The 24,687-nt window shown below is 33.2% G+C and overlaps 2 protein-coding genes and 1 long non-coding RNA gene across 24 annotated transcripts in view; 1 reads left to right on the forward strand and 2 right to left on the reverse strand.

Moving 5' to 3' along the window:
• Positions 1-60: 60 nt before the first annotated feature.
• LOC148626570 (sulfotransferase 1C4-like) overlaps positions 61-24,687 on the reverse strand; it is a 52,115-nt gene continuing 27,488 nt past the window's right edge. For 3 of the 8 annotated variants that reach the window (XM_088570674.1, XM_088570673.1, XM_088570678.1), the window contains exons 2-6: positions 5,484-5,694; positions 4,782-5,105; positions 3,430-3,533; positions 1,902-2,070; positions 61-901 (exon numbers count right to left, since the gene is read on the reverse strand). In XM_088570674.1, coding sequence (XP_088426800.1) covers positions 792-901; positions 1,902-2,070; positions 3,430-3,533; positions 4,782-5,105; positions 5,484-5,679 — 903 coding nt within the window. In that variant the 5' untranslated portion in view covers positions 5,680-5,694 and the 3' untranslated portion in view covers positions 61-791. Of the gene's footprint in view, positions 902-1,901; positions 2,071-3,429; positions 3,534-4,781; positions 5,106-5,483; positions 5,695-6,977; positions 7,345-7,909; positions 8,014-8,506; positions 8,844-9,637; positions 10,692-11,887; positions 11,907-24,687 lie in introns of those variants that run through there. The other 5 variants (XM_088570671.1, XM_088570672.1, XM_088570675.1 and 2 more) reach the window with 5 other exon arrangements.
• On the forward strand, positions 12,579-14,849 carry LOC148626571 (uncharacterized). Its single transcript, XR_015920117.1, has 3 exons — positions 12,579-12,938; positions 14,070-14,136; positions 14,815-14,849. It is a non-coding gene; the product is annotated as an uncharacterized LOC148626571 (long non-coding RNA).
• Positions 16,999-24,687, reverse strand: part of LOC148626572 (sulfotransferase 1C4-like) — a 35,200-nt gene continuing 27,511 nt past the window's right edge. For all 15 annotated transcript variants that reach the window (XM_088570666.1, XM_088570661.1, XM_088570668.1 and 12 more), the window contains 5 exons: positions 23,519-23,729; positions 22,818-23,141; positions 21,440-21,543; positions 18,617-18,785; positions 16,999-17,839 (listed from right to left, as the gene is read on the reverse strand). In XM_088570666.1, coding sequence (XP_088426792.1) covers positions 17,730-17,839; positions 18,617-18,785; positions 21,440-21,543; positions 22,818-23,141; positions 23,519-23,714 — 903 coding nt within the window. In that variant the 5' untranslated portion in view covers positions 23,715-23,729 and the 3' untranslated portion in view covers positions 16,999-17,729. The remainder of the gene's footprint in view (positions 17,840-18,616; positions 18,786-21,439; positions 21,544-22,817; positions 23,142-23,518; positions 23,730-24,687) is intronic.

Consider the following 24,687-nt stretch of genomic DNA (forward strand, 5'->3'; position numbering starts at 1 on the left):
CCATTAACCATGACACTGTGTCTAAGTAGCTAATTGGGTTGGATAAATTAATATGACTAATCCTGATAAATATGTTTAATCTAAACTAGATCAAGTAAGTGTACAATTTTGGTTAAGAGAGATGATTACTGCAGGGCCATGGTTTTTAATTTCTGCTAATACTTTTCAGCTTAAGAGAAAACAAATCAAATTATTTGTATTCCTCCACCACTTACAAAGTGGATGGTAGGGGTATATAGTGATAGAGGTGTCCGTCCTTCCGTCCGTATTTTCTTCCTTTCGTATCCATCTTTTATCTGTTACTCCTTCTACACAACTAAATGAAATTTAATGAAAATTTCACAGAATCTCGATTGCATATTCTCATTGTGCATCTCTTATTTTCCATTTTGATGTTAACCAATTATTTGGAAGTAAAACGGTGCATCACTATCGAAAGTGCTAGTGGGGTATCAATTTAGTGAGTATTGGTAAGTTTTTCTAGTGTAATGATCACAAAAACTCTCAGAAATCATAGCGGAAAAAATGTGTATTTTCAACTAGTACTTTATGTTTGTTATATGAATAACCATGATGGCCACGTTTTTATCTTCAGTTCATACCATTCCGACTTGTATCTTATGTACATATAAGTATTAAAACTTAAAATTATAACGACCACAAACAGCAAGTGTCATCATGTATGAACTTACGGTAATGATTACAAAATGAAATGAAATGAACTAAAACTTTATCTATGTCTTAGACTTGAATCTGTGATGAATAGTGTGCAGTCCATTCGTTTGTTCATGCTATTCGAATACTAAATCATAAGAACTATTCTTCATCTTTTCCTTAAAAATGGCGTCAAATTGTTCATTTTGTGCCACTGTGAAGTGGTTTTTCCAATCACCAATCTGTCCTGAAACAAAATTTATCAGTTAGATGTACTATTACTGCTGCACAGTGATGTAAATTTCAAAAACTATTTATATAAATAGAAAATAAATTGAACATGAATGAAATATTATAATTGCCAATATAGTTCCAAAATATCGCAATATCGTCCGTAAACCTTATAACCGCTTCCTTATTTCTGTTATCACTACGCTCATCGGAAGTGAAATGTGTCTGATCAATGCGTGTTACTCATTAGAACTTATTATTCCTTATAGCGGCCGTTTACTTTTCTTACATGTACAAACGACCAGACCAAGAGTATGGGTACAGTTTCTCATTCTCTGATATATATTTTTTTTTAGATTAAGTGTCTGTCCCTGTAAGAATCAGGCAGTACGTGAAACATAGTATATTTTTCATAGTGTAATTTGACTATTTGCACCATCAGAATCAAGGAAACAGACATGATTTTCCATATCATGCTGGACAGTTGAGTAACAATTTCATTGAAATGCACTGAAAATGAACATTTCAAGGGCAGATTACTTTATCAAAAACCTACCTCATTTCTTTTAAGATATTCTATCGAAAAATTTCAGAGCAAATCCAATGATGCAGAGAACAAATAATGGTCTTTTCAAATATAGAAAGCATCCGTGAGTGAAATCATAATTATTGTCAGAACAGTAGGGTTTTGGCATGCATGTTTCTGATTTTTCCAATGTTGCCTGATTCTTACAAATACTTACACTTAAACACTAAATGTCTATTCCTTAAAGGATTTTATAAGTGCTTCCTACAGGTACATGTAGCTGAGTACTTACGTATGTATCTCTGTGTTTATTTTATCAGCTGCTATATTGAACACAAGGTTCAGTAATCTGCTATACTGAACACAAGATATCTCTTAAATAATGTACACATCCAAATTAAGACCGAAGTTTTTATGAACAAAATTTTAAAATACTGATTTTGAAGGTGGCCAAAGGTGATTGCAATATTCTATGTTTTTTTATATATACCTTTCCGAAAAATAAAGCCTGAGCCGTCTTTGGTCACTTTGGCGGTGATATCTGCTTTATTTTGCTTCATATTTTCAAATAAAGTTGCTTTAGCTATTCCAGTAATCATTTGGTCTGAACATTTAGCACCTAAAAATTCAGCTAGTTTCCTAATTTCTTTCTCTGGTTCCTGCAGCGAAAACAAGACTATGTGTGATCTAATATGCAATATGTACTAACAAGTGCTTTCTGATTTCGAGGTTGAAAAAAATTGTACTTAAAACTTTCTACATTATAACAGATTCCAATACTCAATACAGTCGAACGCCACTAAGGTAACAGTATTACGATCTTCGGGGATTTGCGTTTCAGTAGGAGAGCGTCTTTAAGGAGGTAGACCTAGGATAAGGGACATAACTCTTAAAAATCATTGGAACGTTTGTATTCAGCATTTTACATCAATCTTATGTAAGCATCTAATTAACTTGGATTCATTTTATTCTGCTTCAAACGAAAGCTTGAGAGACTTTGGTGAAATTGAGTATGACGCAAACATATCACTGATTTCATGAGTTAGGCCCCTTACCCTAGGTCTACCTCCTTAAGGTCGAATGGTAAAACGTGAAACTATACGCATGTGTAGTATCTGTCAAAAAATCTGTTAAGTCAACAGATAATCAGCACAAAGTTGTCAGTCCGATGGAGATTTTGTTTAGATAGGTTTCATGGTATGACTACACAAATTAAATGTTTTAACACAACAAAAGCGGAATTTGTTTATTCAGCTTGCTTATATTTAAGAACAGCACTGCCTTAAAATCAGACAGAAGCTTTTGGTTGATTAGCAATTCATCCTTATCTTAAACTTCATGTAAAAGATGTAGAAACAAAATTCGACAATAAGAGTACAAATGAAAGTGGGTCAGTTGAGATATTAACAGTTAAAGTTTGGTTACGTTCTACTATAGAACAGTTCGGGAAAAATTAACCGCCTGAATTTTTACATTATAACCAGCAGAAAATAAACGCAGGAATTGTTTTAGGATGTAACTAATATGTTGGAACACTTTCATTAATTATCTTGAGAAATGATGAATCAACCGGTCCCTACCTGATTTTTAGACAGACCCACACTTAAAATGTTTCCTTTTGAGCTGTTTAATTTAATTCTGCCAAAACTCAATGGTTCAACGTTTGCAGATCAATCAAAGATCAAATACCTATATCGAGTTATATGATTTTAGGCTTAACCTGTGGGGGACGTAGCTACATTGTATTTGACAAACGAATGAAGACTCTTTTGTTATATAGCTAATGTCTCGGTCAAGCGAAATACGCAAGACTTCCTACTACACATCCCGAAGTCCTAACTGTATATACGTTATTTGCTAATTACGTCATTTCCGACGAAACGATATTGAGTCATTCTTCATTGCGTTAAAAAGAGCATCTACATATTGACGTCCAGTCTCTGATGAGATCAAAGCTGTGGTTATAACTATAACTGTATTATGAACGAGTTAATTGAAACGCATGAAACAACCCATACCTTTTTCATTTGTTCGTACTGGATTGTGTATATCATTCCTGGATGGTCTTTCTCAGCATGTTCCATTGCAAGCTCGTAATCAAACCAACTTCCGTACGGGAAACCTAATAAAAAATAAAAAGTATCGGCATGAGACTCGAGATTATGATTATTGTAAATATATGTACTCAGGCTGACTGTAACAAACCTGTTTATAGACTTCTACCTATGTCAAGAGGCGATAACACCTTCAACATAAAATGATAACAAAAGTATAAGAAACATCGATCCTTTACTTCATAGCTGTAGCCGATCCAGAAATACCGGATATTAGTTGAGGGGGGTAGGGGGTGAGGTGACTTGCTTAAGGGAGGGCCAACTTGGACGTTCGTTGAAAAAAATATTAAATTTGACCACACAATTTTATTGAAATATGTAGTTGATAACAACATCTGCAAGCAAGCTGCTAGAAATAAGGTTTTGTCGCCGTAGCTCTCCGATCTCTATGATCTTGGGTGGTAATCCTTTCTACACCGGAAGATGAACTCATCTCCAAATCATCCAAATAAATGTTTAATGACACAGGTTATACAATTATATCAATCATTTGAAAATAAAATGCTAAAGTACACGACAATACTTTCGCTCATCAACTCAATGAATATACAAATTTAAAATTTTCGTACAGGTCGATGAACCTTATAACAAATAATCGCTAGTAGCTAGGTTATTATCGCTATTTTGTTTAAAATCCCTTTGATCTTGCTATACAATAGTTTTCAATCTCACGCGAGTCCGAAATTAATTGCTGAACAGCATACATATACGTGACGTCACGTAGCGCTCCGCCGAAAGATAGTCCCAAAAGAACTCTTTGCAGCGCTTATCAAACTTACAAATGTACATATTAAGGTTAGGAAAACTAATACATTACCTTTCATTGAAACAGCGTTAAACACATTATTTAATATTTTTTTTCACCTCGCGGGAGTTTCTCATGCTCATCTTGTCTCGCAGCCTCTCGTTGAAAAAATATTAAAATAATATAATAATACCGGTATCACAGTATGTTACGTTTTCTAATTACGTACCTAAATTAATCTCAATTCTGCAGTTACTGTAGATGATTCAATCATGGGAGGTCAATTTGTGTGTTGGATTCAAATTGCTTATTTTGTTTTAGACAATTTAGATTATTACTTTGATGAACTCGTTTACGTCTAGGATTTAAAACCCAGTCACACAAATCTTATACGACCGTCTTACAGACAAAGGACTTTGGCGGCAGTTGTGAGGATTAATTCAAGGATTAGAGTAAATATATTCAATTTTAAAATGTACCTTTAAAATCTGAAAATACAGACGGCACTCACCTTCTCCACTCAACCATTTATCGTAGAATTCGCCAAAAGTGCCTTCAATTAGAGTGAAAATGTCCTTCATAGCATGGTAGTATGAAGAAACACAAACATCTTTTGGGTTCCTTATCATATGGACGATTTTACCCTTGTCCTCTATAAACTTCTTTGGTATATATTTAAATTTCAGATGAGTATTAAGGACTCTAGGTGATGGCAGTGCGTCCATAATAATTAAATCCAAGATGGCTTCTAACATGGTATGAGCTTTTTCGCTCTTGTCTAATTCTGTGGTGTTATTCAAGAGCATTTTTATGATTTCATACGTCCAATGAGTTCCTAAAACAAATAAACCAAAGAAAATACTGATCATTTATTAAAGACTTTTAAAACTACCTACAAACTTATAGCTGATCAAACATTGTAAAAAAATATAACAATTGCTCAGAACGACCTAAAATATGTCGACAAAAATTTGCAAAATTATTTTTTTTTTGCATTTATTTTGTTCATTCGTGTGAATAATGCAACAAAACCTGTCACGTGACCTTCCAAGGGACAGTAAAGTCATGGTCACATTTATACATAAGACAGGCGATCCTTATATAGAAGTAATCATAGTAATTATACTGAGGTATATTCTGTCTTATTCATATAGTCTTTGTGAGAGGATATTACTAAATACAGATGTTCACTCATAGACAGATTTGGCTATACCTGATTTCCCCAGTGTACATATGAGAATATCGGTCTCCCTGGTTTGTAGGTTCATAATATCGTCAATGACCTTCTCCACCCCCTTCTCTCTGATTAGTGGAAAAGTCGGAAGTGCCATGCCTTCGTAGATAGGCATTGGTATCGCCTTCATCTGTTTCACCATTTCGAGCATCTTCTTTTCCTCTTCTTCGTTCATATTGCTTGGGGTTGTCTGAAAACAAAGATATACAAATAGAGATCCATGCACACGGGAAAACAGATATAACACAAGACAATTCAAATTTGCAAAACACTGAATTGCAAATCTTGCGCCGCTTTTTCTTCAACCTACCATGTCATGTGAGTAACCATTGGATGCAGATTCGCATGGGATTTAATGAAATGCATTTTACTTTACCATTTTTGATAAAATAAACTTATAGTTTCAATTTAAGTTCTTTATTATCCCATGGGATTTTCATAGAATCTCATGGGATTTTTTGGTGTCCCATGGGATTTTTTTTCTCCCATGGGATTTTTTGTTTATAAATCAATACAGTTAGAAACATATAAAAATGGGTACATGTGTATGGAGAGGTATTATGATAAGATACCAGAAAGTACAAATGTGTGTGTAGATTGAATGAAGCTATAGAATTTAAATAATTTTACATCTCTATTATTTATAAGCAAGTAATAACCAATGCGTTCTCACTTTTAGTAAGTATATTTATTACTTTATTAAATTTTATAAGGAATATGCATGTTTTTATGTATTAAATTATTCAACTTAAAAAAGAATTGAAGCTAAATTATCTTGATAAGTGTTATTTCTTGAACATGCTTTATAACAAAATATAGTTCATTTTTTTTGCATTGCAAAAGTACTGATATTGTTGATAAACTACAAAAAGGTTAGTCTTTCATAACATTTCATAACCATATTCACATTTAACACAAAAGTATCTGTATTTTTTGGCATTTTTTGTCCATTCTTAAACAAAAAGTGTTAAAATGCAAAATCAACGTTATTTAATACACCCCCCCCTTTTGTGTAAAAATTGGGTTGATTTTGAAAATGAGCAAATTAACGCCTAAACCTTCTTTCATAATTTCTAAGGATATGAAATAGATGCCCATGCAATTTGACAATTAAATGTCTGCATCAGTCTAACTTATCATTTTGAACCTTATATCATGGGCAAGAACCACAGTTCATATAAACTATTCCAATCTGGCTAACATAGACATAATAAAAACACCTAATATTGTCATGAATGTAAACAGATATAAAATTACTTTAACAGAAAATGAATGTTTGATACACATTACAGCACATCAAATCATAGTAAGGTACAATAATGTATGTTCTAAGTTTTTCCTGAATCGGCAGACATTTATTAATGATACTTTAAAAAAATTAAAACCTTTTTTGCAATGGTGGGGTTTTGAATAAAATGAATTGATTTCTTCTGATGAATGAACGTGTAACTACATTCCTATTTCAAAATTTACATGTTTGTTGCTTATGTCTAAACCCCTACAGTTTCCTCCAATTTTACCCTTCTGTGAATGAGGCTGATACATCTAAACTATTTCCTGAATGTCACAAGTACATGTATGTACATATATCATATTTAGGTAGCAATGATGATTTCTTTACAACTGTACTCCAGTATCACCAAAAGAAGATTCTCAATTTCTCATTTGATGGTAATAATAGTAAAAGCTCATGTTATGTACTGCACACTTTGTAGTGATGATCTGATCATGATAGTGTTGCTCTTAAATATAATGTGAAAATCCTCCTAAAATTTTGCAGGAATTTCTTGGTGTATACCAGTAGCTATTCTGACCATAGAATCCCAACCAATAATGATACCTAAAAAATAGTTAAGAACTAAAAATGTCATAGTATTGGGTAGATTTTTAATTAAAAAAAAATGCAAACAAAGCACAAAAATGTGATGTCAAGGTCAATGGTAATTAACCCTAGAGCATGTAGAAGGCTATACATCTTAAAAATGCTTAACAACACGCCAGTTATCAAAAACCTACCTTGAAAGATAATTAAGTAACAACCTAGTGTAAACATGATTTGTGTTACTGGCTGACTAATTACTGAGGGTGATTGGTCAGTTTCAGCAGGCAACAACCACCCCCTCACTTTTCAAAGCCATGCAAAGCATAATTTGTAGGTCTTCAACTCTTAAAGGTTTCTTACAAATATTTATAACTTGCTAATGTACTCTGATTTATATGGAACTCATTCATGTATAAAGACAGAACTTGCTAAGTTGAAAAACTAACTACAAGTAATATGCTTCTTGTGCTCAATTAACTAACAGAGTGCACAACATTAATAACAATTTGAAGTAAACTGATTACCTAAACAAAACATCAAAATCATGTACAAGTAATGCTTTACCATGCATATATAGGAATACCTGTAATTACAAGTTATCACATGTTGCTCTCACTACAGGATCCAAAACCCAATCCATCAGGTTGGTCAATGTATTAATAGTCATCTGGTATTATCAGGTTGTCCCTACAATATACAAAGCTAAAAGTACTGCATTGAATCTCTACTGATGCATTTCTTCACAAATTTTTTCTTAAATGCCTTGAGTGGTTTTGGAGGAGCTGTGCTAACAAGGTTTTCACATTAAAAACCAATCAGTTTAATTATCTCCCTTTATGGGTCTAGTGCATATATTATATCTTTACATAAAGCCTAACTTTCCAATTTTAATAATATAAAATATTAGATTACTTTTTAATCATTCAAACAGTATGCGTGAAAGTTTCTGATAGTCTGTTAAACGAAAAACAAAATCAAACATCTCCACTACTATTTTGCGAGTTTAAGTGTGCTTTCTATTAAAATGTGCGTCATGAAAGCTTCATGTGTATTCAAAGCAAAACTGTTTCAGCCTATTGACAATGTCATCAAGATTATGTTACAAAATGCATACCTGTGGATGAAAAAAAATTGTTTAATTATTTAATAATCACTGAGCATTGCATGTATAAGTACTTACTGCTACAGTAATTATGTCAAATGATAATCACCATTTTTAATTGGTCAATATTTTTCTCTAAGAAATGTGCAAGTGTCTCTCTTTTAAATACAAGTCTTCACTTAAAGTTCTGAAAAAATAAAAATACAGCTAGACAAATTTAGTTGTACAAGTATTAAAATGCCAGCCATATGTGTAAAGATTGTGTTAAATATGGTTCTGTTGAAAAATTTCTGTTGGTATTGAACCCTCCCCCCTCCGAAAAAAAAAAAAACAAATACAAAAACAAAAAAACAAATGCCAATCAACATATTTCAATCTTTCCACACAGCATATCCTATTTTAAGTTCTATTTAAGAACTTTTCAGAACTAACATGTATTAGGAACACATACTAAGCAACCAATCCAGTTTGTTTTGTACTATAAGTAAACAAATTGTAAGTCTATTCTACTGACTGAAAACTCGTGACTTGTTCTTGTAATTAATGTTCAAATGAGGTTGAATTCATTAAAAATACTTTAATTCTTCTTTGACAGATAAGTAGTTATATGCTGGGCAGATCCAGAAATTTGTAAAAAAGGACTGGGTGTTTTTTTTATCACTAAATAAGTATAGCTGAAAAAAAGTCCCCATTAATTAACAAGACATATTTTCAAATAGAAATATTGATTTTGCTTGCTGGTTAAATATAAATAAAAATATTGCACTTGCGAAGCAAAAATTTTCATCCGGGTCTTCCCCCCCACCCCGCTTTGTAATGTCCATTATTATTTTTATAAGACTTGCACAGACGGTACATATACAGTAAAGCTTAGGGTGCTCGCTGACTTAGGCAATGCCTACTCCATATTATAAACTTGGTAAAGAGTGACCAGTCCCTGTAATATAAATTCCCTGACCACAGAAACTTTAATCATTCAATATTACAATTACAGTGAACATAATTCAAAAAAGGATTCTTCAGATACAATAAATATTTCCCCTTCAAATAAAATACAAAAAAAAAAATCTAATTTCATAATGGGTAAACACCGCAGGAGAATTCAGCTGTAGTTCCCAACCTGTGACTGGAAGGAGGAGACTGTTTCAGGAGCAGAGTAGTCAGAGCAAATCATGCAGATTTTCTGGAGCAGTACAACTCCTAACTTACTGTAGTCGTATGCATTCATTGTTGTATTGGATTCGTTAGTTTCTGAACGACTGCAGCATCAACACTTATCTCGCTGCTGGGACAAGGTCATAGCGGGGAATGAACCGTATACAAAAGAGTCTTGTGTCATGCGTGATTTCGGCACCCCGTTTCGCCACTGACTGACAATACATATCCGAGGTTTCCTCTGTAATTATCCTTTCGTATAACACTTGTTGTTTTACCGATGCAGGAACGCACAAGATGAGCATTGCAGTACCCTAGTAAATAGTTGTACAAAAAGTTATTTCATAGCTAGCGAAGGAGTTAAATTTAGGTAAATGCTGTATATAATATAAATCCTTGGGCTAACGAATGAAACTGCACTTTCTCGGGACTTTGTCTTGATTAAACATAGTACGTGTACATTTTAATACCCAGAATACTAAGATGCTGGCATCTCCGTTCGTCCATAGGATGGTGCCATATCAGAAAATAACTTCCATGCAAGCGAACCCCTTTCACGGGCTGCAGTAATTCGGTTTTGTAATTTAAACTAAAGCATGGACTGTAAAATCATTGGTGACAGTTACACGCATAGACCTGTAATTAATTATAACTCCCTGTTACATGTACGGTTTTAATTCGCTAGTAAAATTATAAAAACCTTATATAAATTAAAAGAAAAAAATTCAATCACTAGTAAGCAGATCCTTTCAGTAAATATAATTATATACAAGGACTTTTATATAGCCTATCAAAATCCTTTGGTTGTTATATTCAAAAAAGAAGTATTAAAAATGATATAATTGGATTAATGTGGATAATTTTATGCAAAATGTTGGTGAAAATGAGGAAATATTATACTATGACACGCCCCTTTTTTCTAGACCCCACCCCTTTTAGAACCCACTTTCAAAATCTCGGTTAAGTTTACGTACGACACTACACAGGCCAGGTGACGAATAGAATCGCCCTGAGGTAATTTTTGAAAAAATAATTGTTTTATGGCTCAGACAGATCAGGTGACTCAACGGGTGACAGGATTTACCTGTCCAATATTTCAGTAGAAGATGTTCGTTCCCTTACAGTTCTGATCATCCGTGTGTATATAGTGTACAAAAGTGCGTTCCTGTTATATACAAGAAGCTTTTACAGATGAGAAGATGACAAAGGTATACTAGAATATTCCAACATTACAGTAAAATTCCTTAATTGTATAATTTCAAAATCGCCTACATACATGTAGGGAAACTGAAGCTCTAAAGTTTGTCATATCTCTGGTTATAGCTACAATTTGTATGATATGCATTATACTGTATTGTACATACGTGTAATAACATTCACCCATTCTACTTTTCGAAACACTATACGGTAGAATCTGTCCAATATTGCAGTAGAAGATGTTCGTTCACTTACAGTTCAGATCATCCGTTTGTATGTAGTGTACAAAAGTGTGTTTCTGTCATATACAAGAAGCTTTTACAGATGAGATGATGACAAAGGTATACTAGTATATTCCAACATTACAGTAAAAATCCTTAATTGTATAATTTCAAAATCGCCTACATACATGTAGGTCCAATATTACCGTAAAACAAAGGGTGAGAGACAAACATGAATATTTGTCCATAACAAATGAATGGTTATTAACAAAGTTATCGAAGTGATAAACTCTATATAAGAGTCAAAATGAAAAGTCTGCATAAAATTTAAATGGTATTATCAAAGGACAACCGGAAAGTTTGCAACCACTGCAATGATCATCGTCACTCGGTACAGGCATTTCCTTTCGACATTGAGGATTAAACCAGGTTTTATGGCGGCTGTCCTTGGTCCCCTTATAAATTGATTTTTTAATGTGACATTTGTGCATAAGAAATAATCAAACAAATAGTTGCTTCACATATTTTCGATAAAAGTGAATAGAATGTATCATTTTGATAATTTTCTTGGGTAAATTTAGGGTCCTATCTCAGCTCCTATTTTGTAAATATCTTGATATGCCACACGAAACACGTACGAAGCCATATTACGGGATGTATTTATTACCTAGATTATAAGTGCCCCCAGCTAAACCGACCACTTCCTGTATATTGTACTTAATTAACGGAATATCGAGCTGTTAATACCTGTACTCATTTTCTCGTAATAAACGAAACTTTAAGTTTTACGGATACATTTTGACGGCAGATTTTGATTTTTTAAATTCATTGTGAAGATCAATTCAAATCAATATCTGTATAAGTTAAGTAAGACAATCATGCTCACCAGTACAATGTTACAACAAACAACAGTACAAGTGTTCTAACAACTGAACAGAAGATGATATACGTTACAAATGCAAATACACAATCATAATTAAAGTAATTAAGTTAAGACTGTAAATACATAGAAAAGGCACCTACATAAATTACGGATCACCTTGAAATTTCCATTGATTTTGAAATATATGCATGTACTATATTTTGAAAGAGGAGTGGCTTCTAAAATAATAAGGCTAGACATACTGACGTCACAACTCGATACAAAATGAAATTCATCCTCAACACTTTTCATTGTGCACAAAGCACACTATCTATTTGACATCTCTATACCATAGTAACCACCAGTTTCAACAAACAAGGAATGTAATGATTATCTTAGTTTACAACTAGTAAGGCATTTTTTGTAATAAGTCCGTTTTGTTAAATATTTTTGCAGACTTGGTAGAAATTCAACAACAAATTTCTACAAATAACACTTAGGAGAGCCCTGAAAGATTCCGTTTAGATCAAATGTTAAGTACCAGTCAATATAAAATTCAGACACTGCTAATGGAAAAGTGATTCATGCTGGATAAAAAGTAATTCACGGTGAAGAAAAACCTACCAAACAAACGATGCTTCTGTGCAAATTTTATTTACAATCTACATTTTTGTACAAACTTTTGCTCTATTTAGCGCAACAAACAAATAAAAAACTAAGACTGGTTATGTGATCAGTAACTGTTTCTAAACAAGAAATAAAATTACATTGGGTTGGTTTTTGACGTGCTGTCTGATTTTTAGAAAGCCTGATAAAAAATGTACTTACGATTAAAATACTAGGAGTGTGAAATGTGGTGCACGATAGAACGTTTCCATGTGTTGTTACGTTTTGGTCCGTGGTCAAATCATAACTTGTCACATTACACCATAATTCTTTTCTTTCCCCTGTATTTCCAAACTCATTGAGAAACTCTTCGCATGACAATAAGCACGCGAGAATAAGAACTTTCACTGCTTTCAAAATCTTGGATGCAATTAATATTTTAAACTCGTTCTTTCCAAAATAGAAATAGGTTAGTATCATTCATTCCCGAGTATTCGATATTGTCGTTTACTAAACGGAAATAAACGCGAATTGAAGGATCACTCAGTCATAACCATTTTACTGCTACAAGTGGGGCTGCATGTACTGGACAACAACAGCAGGTCTCACTTCCAGATAATGTTTACTAAAGCAATGTAAACATGATGGCTTTTAAAAGGATATGGTCTGGATTAGACACCCCCTTTTTTGTTGGAATTTTTTTTTCAATATTTTACCATTTTTTGGGCAAATGTGACAAAGTCAAACTTTATAGTTTGATATTTTAAGCAAAGATTTTTATTTATGTACTGCAATGGTAATTCTTCTACAAGTGATGGAATAAATATTGAGTGAAAAATGTGACTAAAACAGTATAAGCAATGACCATTTTTGAATGCTGGAATAATACATTTTGTATATGTTCCATAAATTTATCTGTGCACGCAGTAAGAAAAACTAGATAGAGGTAGGTACTGTCTCACATAAGATACAGTACAATTTTTGTTGTTGTTGTTAAAATGTAGATATGGATAGTTATGGGTACAAATGTAACTTGTTTATGTTGTTAATCTTCTGTATTAACAATTCAGAAAGGCTTTAAATTTGAAATTAACAATATAGATATGATCATTTGAAACCATAATAGATTCAGTGCTTCTAGACCCAAATGTAGTACAGAGTTTTGATTTTAGCATTTTAAATATAAAAAATACTAGTTTAGTTTTTCAACCTGTCCATCACACACTGAAGATTGGATGCAAGTTTTCATTAGTGGGAATCGGGGTGTCAGATTTCTTGTGTTTGAAGAGAAATTGTGTTACGATTTGGAAATTGTATATATATGGCATATAAGTTGTACTGATTTCATTTTTTCTTCTCATGGACTTTCATCAGTGGACTTAGTACTGTCATATTTTAAAAAATTGGAATATTTTTTTGGCACCACTTTTTGCTCTTATTTCTGAACATTGATTAAAAAAAATTGGTGACAGAATTTTGGAAGCCAGTGCAACCCCTGTTTCAGTTACATGTTTATAACTCCATTTTACTGTCTATATACATAATCTGAAAGTTATCTAATTTTGAAATAATGCATAATAAGTATAATTTTGTTTTGAAGGTGCTCTATGTTGCTCGAGAGAGATTAGAGGATGCATGAAAGGATTCTTAGTAATGACTCGTAAAAGGTGAGTGACGTATAAAGAACTTGCAAAATTAAATATTAAACCAACTGTGTCTGAGGAAAGATAAACAAGCTCTGGCTAGATGTTAAGTTCCGGTAAAAATCACTATTACTTGCTATCAGGAGATATCTCTTTTTATATACACATGCTTTTGTTATATGATTGAGCCAAAAACAAATATCTATATTGTGTGAATATTCAATTGCAAATAGAGTTTGTCAAGTCCTTTTCTAAAATTATAGTTGAACTGGACCATTATTTTTTAAGCTCTTCTCTTTGCACCACTAACATACCTTGTGTTTCAAAGGTAATCAAGGGACCAAAGTAATAGTGGCAATGAAAGGAATGTAATTCAGGAACAAAGAGGAGACATGGAAAACAGACATACACAACAAAGAACATAAAGTAACTAAAATCATACACACAAAGTAACAAAAGCAAATGTGCAACTCAGACTACACTAAACTCGTTACATTTTTTGAAAGTTCAACGACAGCTTTCTCCACAATCTCTTAATTAATTTTGATTAAACTTACCCCTAGCATGTTGGACTTAACATTGAATGTTACTTATGTGCATTACAAGATAACTGCTTTAAGGATGCTTGCAATGAAAATTAATTCAACTAAATTGAAAGATACCATATGTATTATCATGCAGAATTGTTTTTCACCATTTCAGGGACCAGCCACCTGCTTGCCTCTATGGTGAATGACTTATTCAGTATATGCAAACTTGATAGCTTATCATATTAGGTATACACTGTTCTCCAGAAGTTTTGTACTCCTGCTTTTTGAGACGGGACACATTATGGCATACTGGTGTCCGTCCATCTGTCCTTCATACTTTGCACAATAAATCAAAAGTGCTGCCACGAACTTATATAGAAAGCACTTTATCTGTGTGTCTGTTTGTCTGTTCATGTTATCTTTTAGATGTCTGATTGCAAGTAATTTCAGCTGTTGATATTAGACATAAACATGTATCAAGTAAGAAAAAATAAGATCACTTTGATTACAAATAAAATGGTATTGCAAAATATTTTATATATTCTGTTTGCATAAAGATTTTTACTTGTTTTATTCTACAGAGACGAGAAAGGAAGCATGTTTCACGAGTTGAAGCTGACCAAGAAGAAAAAGAAGTGCGAAAAAGCTGATTATGGACCTGAGTTTAGACTTCCATTAGAATTTTTATACTTTATTTAAATACTAAGATTAAAGTACTGCTCATATAGCATTCTAATTTATATTCTTTAACAGCATATTTATAGTCAGAGTGTCTTTGAATATTTTTTTCTATTTCGTTGTTTTACATTTGTGGTTGATAAGTGAATTTTCAAAGTGATTTAATTTCAAAGCTATAAAAGATTAAACACTTCAAAAACATCCCAAAAAATACAAAAAAAAACCTCTCTCTTTTAGTCATTCAGCTTTTTTATTCATACTGCCCAGAAGAAAAATGCACTAAGTGAATATGTAAGGCATACACTCTCTATGACTATCCTTGTATTTTAACACAAGATATCCCATGGGAGAAATTAAAATCGCATGGGAGAAAAAAAGTCCCATGGGAGAAAAAAAATCCCATGGGACACAAAAAAAATCCCATGGGATAAAAAAAAATCCCATGAATTTCAAATTGTAACTACAAATTTATTTTAGTAAATATTGTAAAACAAAATGCACTTTATTAAATCCCATGCAAATCTGCATCCAATGGTTACTCATATGACAAGGTAGGTTGAAGAAAAAGCGGCGCAAGATTTGCAATTCAGTGTTTTGCAAATTTAAATTGTCTTGTGTTATTGGATAATCAATTGGTTATTGTGAATAATCAAAATATGATCAGTCAAGCAAAGACCCCAGTAAAATTTAACTCGTGCGCGGAACAAGTTCCACACACTTGTTAAATCCAGAGGTTCTTCGGCACTCGTGATCATATTTTACTTATTCACTCCCCTATTATTATTATGTACTTCCTCTATATTCATAGAAAGAAGAGACCAGTCGATCCGAATTAGAATCCGAATTCGGAACACTGCCGAAGAGACTGTATCATTGTTACCTTCATGCCCACCTACACCAGAATTTGAATCCTCTTTACAGATACATTGAAGCGGGTAGCGAAGAAATTCAGCACATGGGTACATTTGTACCTAATAATGTTGATAATAGCGTCAGGTGTAGTTTTATTAATTATACGTATTTAATTTAACGTATTAGTTATTTGCCTTACCCTTTATAACGAAAGAGCTATACAAATAACTCGTCAACGACTAAAATTTAACGAACTTTGGCTCTGGTAGGCCTCCGCAGTATTACTTTTTAAGTGGTAATTAATTACTTATATCCAACAGAGACTCAATAAGGATCTTTTCCTATATGGAAGTCAACTATCGAGGATTTTCAAGATCGATGAACAAACTGTGGGAATCTCTCAAAGCAAAAGCTCAGGACTAGACTTCACATATGAACAAATTTCAAAAATATTTGAAAATGTGCCCGTTTATAATATTCGAAACATTTTTTGAGCATCTTAGTCAGCTCAGCTTCTGTATTCTGTGTTCTCCCATCTGTTCAAATTTTTCTCGTATGTGCTCTACACTGCTTCAAACCTGTCCTCTTCTTTTTTAGTATGCTTTCCCTTCCTCCATGTAACATTGGAAATCATTTAAAACATTTTTTATGTATGTGTGTTTTACCGTTAAAAATATATGTGTATTTTTTGTAAGGAACATTGTTCAAGAACAATTGACAGGTCTTTCCAAACCATTCCTTATCTGCTCTGATACTTGACTAAATACCATTAACCATGGCACTGTGTCTAAGTAGCTAATTGGGTTGGATAAATTAATATGACTAATTCTGATAAATATGTTTAATCTAAACTAGATCAAGTAAGTGTACAATTTTGGTTAAGAGAGATGATTACTGCAGAGCCATGGTTTTTAATTTCTGCTAATGCTTTTCAGCTTAAGAGAAAAAAATTCAAATTATTTGTATTCCCCCACCACTTACAAAGTGGATGGTAGGGGTATATAGTGATAGAGGTGTCCGTCCTTCCGTCCGTATTTTCTTCCTTTCGTATCCACTTTTTATTGTTACTCCTTCGACACAACTAAACGGAATTTAATGAAAATTTCACAGAATCTCGATTGCATATTCTCATTGTGCATCTCTTATTTTCCATTTTGATGTTAACCAATTATTTGGAAGTAAAACGGTGCATCACTATCGAAAGTGCTAGTGGGGTATCAATTTAGTGAGTATTGGTAAGTTTTTCTAATGTAATGATCACAAAAACTCTCAGAAATCATAGCGGAAAAAATGTGTATTTTCAACTAGTACTTTATGTGTGTTATATGAATAACCATGATGGCCACGTTTTTATCTTCAGTTCATACCATTCCGACTTGTATCTTATGTACATATAAGGATTAAAACTTAAAAATTATAACGACCACAAACAGCAAGTGTCATCATGTATGAACTTACGGTAATGATTACAAATTGAAATGAAATGAACTAAAACTTTATCTATGTCTTAGACTTGAATCTGTGATGAATAGTGTGCAGTCCATTCATTTGTTCATGCTATTCGAATACTAAATCGTAAGAACTATTCTTCATCTTTTCCTTAAAAATGGCGTCAAATTGTTCATTTTGTGCCACTGTGAAGTGGTTTTTCCAATCACCAATCTGTCCTGAAACAAATTTTATCAGTTAGATGTACTATTACTGTTGCACAGTGATGTAAATTTCAAAAACTATTTATATAAATAGAAAATAAATTGAACATGAATAAAATATTATAATTGCCAATATAGTTCCAAAATATCGCAATATCGTCCGTAAACCTTATAACCGCTTCCTTATTTCTTTTATCACTACGCTCATCGGAAGTGAAATGTGTCTGATCAATGCGTGTTACTCATTAGAACTTATTATTCCTTATAGCGGCCGTTTACTTTTCTCACATGTACAAACGACCAGACCAAGAGTATGGGTTCAGTTTCTCATTCTCTGATATATATTTTTTCAAAATTAAGTGTCTGTCCCTGTAAGAATCAGGCAGTAGGTGAAACATAGTATAAAAAATTGTCATTTGGATAGTGTAATTTGACTATTTGCACCATCAGAATCAAGGAAACAGACATGATTTTCCATATCATGTTGGACAGTTGAGCAACAATTTCATTGAAATGCAAAAAACTAATTGTCTACTCCTTAATGGATTTTATAAGTGCTTCCGACAGGTACATGTAGCTGAGTACTTACGTATGTATCTGTGTTTATTTTATCATCTGCTATATTGAACACAAGGTTCAATAATCTGCTATACTGAACACAAGATATCTCTTAAATAATGTATACAACTAAATTAAGACCAAAGTTTTTATGAACAAAATTGTAAAATACTGATTTTGAAGGTGGCCAATGGTGATTGCAATTTTCTGTTTTTTTTTTATATATATATATACCTTTCCGATAAATATAGCTTGAGCCGTCTTTGGTCACTTTAGTGGAGGTATCTGCTTTATTTTGCTTCATATTTTCAAATAAAGTTGCTTTAGCTATTCCAGTAATTATTTGGTCTGAACATTTAGCACCTAAAAATTCAGCTAGTTTCCTAATTTCTTTCTCTGGTTCCTGCAGCGAAAACAAGACTATGTGTGATCTAATATACAATATGTACTAACAAGTGCTTTATGATTTCGAGGTTAAAAAATTTTGTACTAAAAACTTTCTACATTATAACAGATTCCAATACTCGAAACGGTCGAACGCCAATAAGTTAACAGTATAATTACGATCTGGGGATTTCCATTTCAATAGAAGAACGTCTTTAAGGAGGTAGACCTAGGATAAGGGACATAACTCTTAAAAGAGTAATCAAGGGAACCAAGTTTATAGCGGTAATCAAAAGAATGTAATCCAGGGACAAAGACCAGACATGGAAAACAGACATACACAACAAAGAACATAAAGTAACTAAAATCATACATACAAAGTAACAAAAGTAAATGAGCAACTCGGACTCCACTAAAAACTGGGAGCATGGACCAGGTGCACCGGTAGGGTAAGCGTCCTCTGCTTTTCTAGAAACACCCGCGGCGGAGTTGCTCATAAAAAGTCAGGTCCGGGGTAGACAAACGAGGAAAGGAAAACTATGACCCGTTGAATAAATCAGTTTTCATGGTGCTGATGGATACACCATAACGATCCACGAGTTCATGATGACGACCATAAAACTTTTGTAGTGATGACTTCAATCTTGTAGCAACATAACCCTGTTCCAGAAGCCTATTTGTTATAATTCTAGTGCAATACAAAGTCTGCGTAGTTTCGGCAAGCTCTGGCATAACGTATGAGTTGTGATATGAACACTCCATACGCAGGAGCCGAGGGGATGTTGCCACAGATGAAAGGAAAGTTGACAATTCTGAATGAAAAGTCATCACGTTTGTCGTAAAGTTTGGTCAATAGTTTTCCTTTACCATCGATTTCTAAGTGTAGGTCAAGATATAAGGCTGACTTCACAGTGTCTGTAGTACCTTTTATCTCAAGTTCTTTTGGGTAGATGCGATGTATCAAATCCCCGAAATTAGGATTGTTTAAAGATAATACGTCATCTATATAGCGGAAACCGAGATTGAAGGATCTAGCCAAACGATATTCTTTCTTTCTGATCCGATCAGCTATAAGTCAGCCTCATAAGAGTAAAGGAATAGGTCAGCAATTAAAGGAGCACAATTTGTTCCCATTGGAATGCCGACCGTTTGTTGAAAGACACGTCCACCACACTGGACAAATATGTTGTCGATTAAAAATTCCAGCATTTTGTAACCATCTTCCTCTGTATATTTGGAAGATGCTTTGGAATTATTTCTTACAAAGTATGAGGAATCTCTACCAAGAACTATTTATTTGTATCTAGGTGTACCATCTTTTTTGGAAAAAACAACGATGTATAGTGTTTTTAAGTCGGGATTTTAACTGCGTATGGGAATTAGAAGTATACAGTGTTGAAAAATCATAGGTTTTAATGCTATTATATTCAGATAATTGTCTTGAACTGATTGTCTGCAAAAGATCTTTTGAACTTTTCAGGATCCACATTGAATTAATACCACTACGGAAGTAACAAGTGTTGTGGTAGGACTGTAGACCCTCTTTGACAGTTTTGAGTATAGAAGTTAAAAGTTTTGAAAGAGGTTTGGTGGTACATCATTGGAAAGTTTGTATTCAGCATTTTACATCAATCTTATGTAAGCATCTAATTAACTTGGATTCATTTTATTCTGCTTCAAACGAAAGCTTGAGAGGTTTTGGTGAAATTGAGTATGATGCAAACATATCACTGATTTCATGAGTTATGTCCCTTACCTTCCTTAAAGTCGAATTGTAAAACGTGAAACTATACGCATGTGTAGTATCTGTTAAAAAATCTGTTAAGTCAACAGATACTCACGACAAAGCTGTCAGTCCGATGGAGATTTTGTTTAGATAGGTTTCATGCTATGACTACACAAATTAAATGTTTCAACACAACAAAAGCGGAATTTGTTTATTTAGCTTCCTTATATTTAAGATTAGCGATTCATTCTTATCTTAAACTTCATGTAAAAGACGTAGAAACAAAATTCGACAATAAGAGTACAAATAAAAGTGGGTCAATTGAGATATTAACAGTTAAAGTTTGGTTACGTTCTACTATAGAACAGTTCGGGAAAAATTAACCGCCTGAATTTTTACATTATAACCAGCAGGAAATAAACGCAGGAAGAGTTGTTTTTAGGACATAACAAATATGTTGGAACACTTTCATTGATTAACTTGAGAAATGATGAATCAACCGGTCCCTACCTGACTTTTAGACAGACCCACACTTAAAATGTTTCCTTTTGAGCTGTTTAATTTAATTTTGCCAAAACTCTATGGTTCAACGTTTGCAGTCCAATCAAAGATCAAATACCCATATCGAGTTATATGATTTTAGGCTTAACTGTGGGGGACGTAGCTACATTGTATTTGACAAACGAATGAAGACTCTTTTGTTATATAGCTAATGTCTCGGTCAAGCGAAATACGCAAGACTTCCTACTACACATCCCGAAGTCCTAACTGTATATACGTTATTTGCTAATTACGTCATTTCCAACGAAACGAAATTGAGTCATTCTTCATTGTGTTAAAAAGAGCACCTACATATTGACGTCCAGTCTTTGATGAGATCAAAGCTGTGGTTACAACTATAACTGTATTATGAACGATTTAGTTGAAACGCATGAAACAACCCATACCTTTTTCATTTGTTCGTACTGGATTGTGTATATCATTCCTGGATGGTCTTTCTCAGCTTGTTCCATTGCAAGCTCGTAATCAAACCAACTTCCGTACGGGAAACCTAATAAAAAATAAAAAGTATCGGCATGAGACCCGAGATTATGATTATTGTAAATATATGTACTCAGGCTGACTGTAACAAACATATTTATAGACTTCTACCTATGTCAAGAGCCGATAACCCCTTCAACACAAAATGATAACAAAAGTATAAGAATTATCGATCCTTTACTTCATAGCTGTAGCCGATCCTGAAATACCGGATATTAGTTGAGGGGGCAGAGGGTGAGGTGACTTGCTTAAGGGAGGGCCAATTTGGACGTTCGTTGAAAAATATATTAAATTTGACCACACAATTTTATTGAAATATGTAGTTGATAACAACATCTGCACGCAAGCTGCTAGAAATAAGGTTTTGTCGCCGTAGCTCTCCGATCTCTATTATCTTAGGTGGTAATCCTTTCTATACCGGAAGATGAACTCATCTCCAAATCATCCAAATAAATGTTTACTGACACAGGTTATACAATTATATCAATCATTTGAAAATAAAATGCTAAAGTACACGAAAATACTTTCGCTCATCAACTCAATGAATATACAAATTTAAAATTTTCGTACAGGTCGATGAACCTTATAACAAATAATCGCTAGTAGCTAGGTTATTATCGCTTTTTTGTTTAAAATCCCTTTGATCTTGCTATACAATAGTTTTCAATCTCACGCGAGTCGGAAATTAATTGCTGAACAGCATACATATACGTGACGTCACGTAGCGCTCCGCCGAAAGATAGTCCCAAAAGAACTCTTTGCAGCACTTATCAAACTTACAAATGTACATATTAAGGTTAGGAAAACTAATACATTACCCTTCATTGAAACAGCGTTAAACACATTATTTAATATTTTTTTTCACCTCGCGGGAGTTTCTCATGCTCATCTTGTCTCGCAGCCTCTCGTTGCAAAAATATTAAAATAATCTAATAATACCGGTATAATGGTATGTTGCGTTTTATAATTACGTACCTCAATTAATCTCAATTCTGCAGTTACTGTAGATGATTCAATCAAGGGAGGTCAATTTGTGTGTTGGATTCACGTTGCTTATTTTGTTTTAGACAATATAGATTATTACTTTGATGAACTCGTTTACGTCTAGGATTTAAAACACAGTTACACAAGTCTTATACGACCGTCTTACAGACAAAAGACTTTGGCGGCAGTTGTGAGGATTACACGGGCGAAACCCTGGTTTTCCGTTAAATCAAGGATTAGAGTAAATATATTCAATTTTAAAATGTGCCTTTAAAATCTGAAAATACAGACGGCACTCACCTTCTCCACTCAACCATTTATCGTAGAATTCGCCAAAAGTGCCTTCAATTAGAGTGAAAATGTCCTTCATAGCATGGTAGTATGAAGAAACACAAACATCTTTTGGGTTCCTTATCATATGGACGATTTTACCCTTGTCCTCTATAAACTTCTTTGGTATATATTTAAATTTCAGATGAGTATTAAGGACTCTAGGTGATGGCAGTGCGTCCATAATACTTAAATCCAAGATGGCTTCTAACATGGTATGAGCTTTTTCGCTCTTGTCTAATTCTGTGGTGTTATTCAAGAGCATTTTTATGATTTCATACGTCCAATGCGTTCCTAAAACAAATAAACCAAAGAAAATGCAGATCATTTATTAAAGACTTTTAAAACTACCTACAAACTTATAGCTGATCAAACATGGTAAAAAAATATAACAATTGCTCAAAACGACCTAAAATATATCGACAAAAATTTGTAAAATTATTTTTTTTTGCATTTATTTTGTTCATTCGTGTGAATAATGCAATAAAACCTGTCACGTGACCTTCCAAGGGACAGTAAAGTCATGGTCACATTTATACATAAGACAGGCGATCCTTATATAGAAGTAATCATAATAATTATACTGAGGTATATTCTGTCTTATTCATATAGTCTTTGTGAGAGGAAATTACTAAATACAGATGTTCACTCATAGACAAATTTGGCTATACCTGATTTCCCCAGTGTACATATGAGAATATCGGTCTCCCTGGTTTGTAGGTTCATAATATCGTCAATGACCCTCTCCACCCCCTTCTCTCTGATTGGTGGAAAAGTCGGAAGTGCCATGCCTTCGTAGATAGGCATTGGTATCGCCTTCATCTGTTTCACCATTTTGAGCATCTTCTTTTCCTCTTCTTCGTTCATATTGATTGGGGTTGTCTGAAAACAAAGATATACAAATAGAGATCCATGCACACGGGAAAACAGATATAACACAAGACAATTTAAATTTGCAAAACACTCAATTGCAAATCTTGCGCCGCTTTTTCTTCAACTTACCTTGTCATGTGAGTAACCATTGGATGCAGATTCGCATGGGATTTAATGAAATGCATTTTATTTTACAATTTTTGATAAAATAAACTTATAGTTTCAATTTAAAAATCATGGGATTTTTTGGTGTCCCATGGGATTTTTTTCTCCCATGGGATTTTTTGTTTATAAATCAATACAGTTAGAAACATAAAAATGGGTACATGTGTATGAAGAGGTATTATGATAAGATACCAGAAAGTACAAATGTGTGTGTAGATTGAATGAAGCTATAGAATTTAAATAATTTTACATCTCTATTATTTATAAGCAAGTAATAACCAATGCGTTCTCACTTTTAGTAAGTATATTTATTACTTTATTAAATTTTATAAGGAATATGCATGATTTTATGTATTAAATTATTCAACTTAAAAAAGAATTGAAGTTAAATTATCTTGATAAGTGTTATTTCTTGAACATGCTTTATAACAAAATATAGTTCATTTTTTTTTGCATTGCAAAAGTACTGATATTGTTGATAAACTACAAAAGGGTTAGTCTTTCATAACATTTCATAACCATATCCACATTCAACACAAAAGTATCTGTATTTTTTGGCATTTTTTGTCCAATCTTAAACAAAAAGTGTTAAAATGCAAAATCAACTTTATTTAATACACCCCCCTTTTGTGTAAAAATTTGGTTGATTTTGAAAATGAGCAAATTAACGCCTAAACCGTCTTTCATAATTTCTAAGGATATGAAATAGATGCCCATGCAATTTGACAGGAATTAAATGCCTGCATCAAAGTCTAACTTATCATTTTGAACCTTATATCATGGGCAAGAACCACAATTCATA

This window comes from Perna viridis, chromosome 2 (genome assembly GCF_037379345.1).
Source record: "Perna viridis isolate PV_CMFRI_1.1 ecotype Kerala chromosome 2, ASM3737934v1, whole genome shotgun sequence".
NCBI classification, from domain to species: domain Eukaryota; kingdom Metazoa; phylum Mollusca; class Bivalvia; order Mytilida; family Mytilidae; genus Perna; species Perna viridis.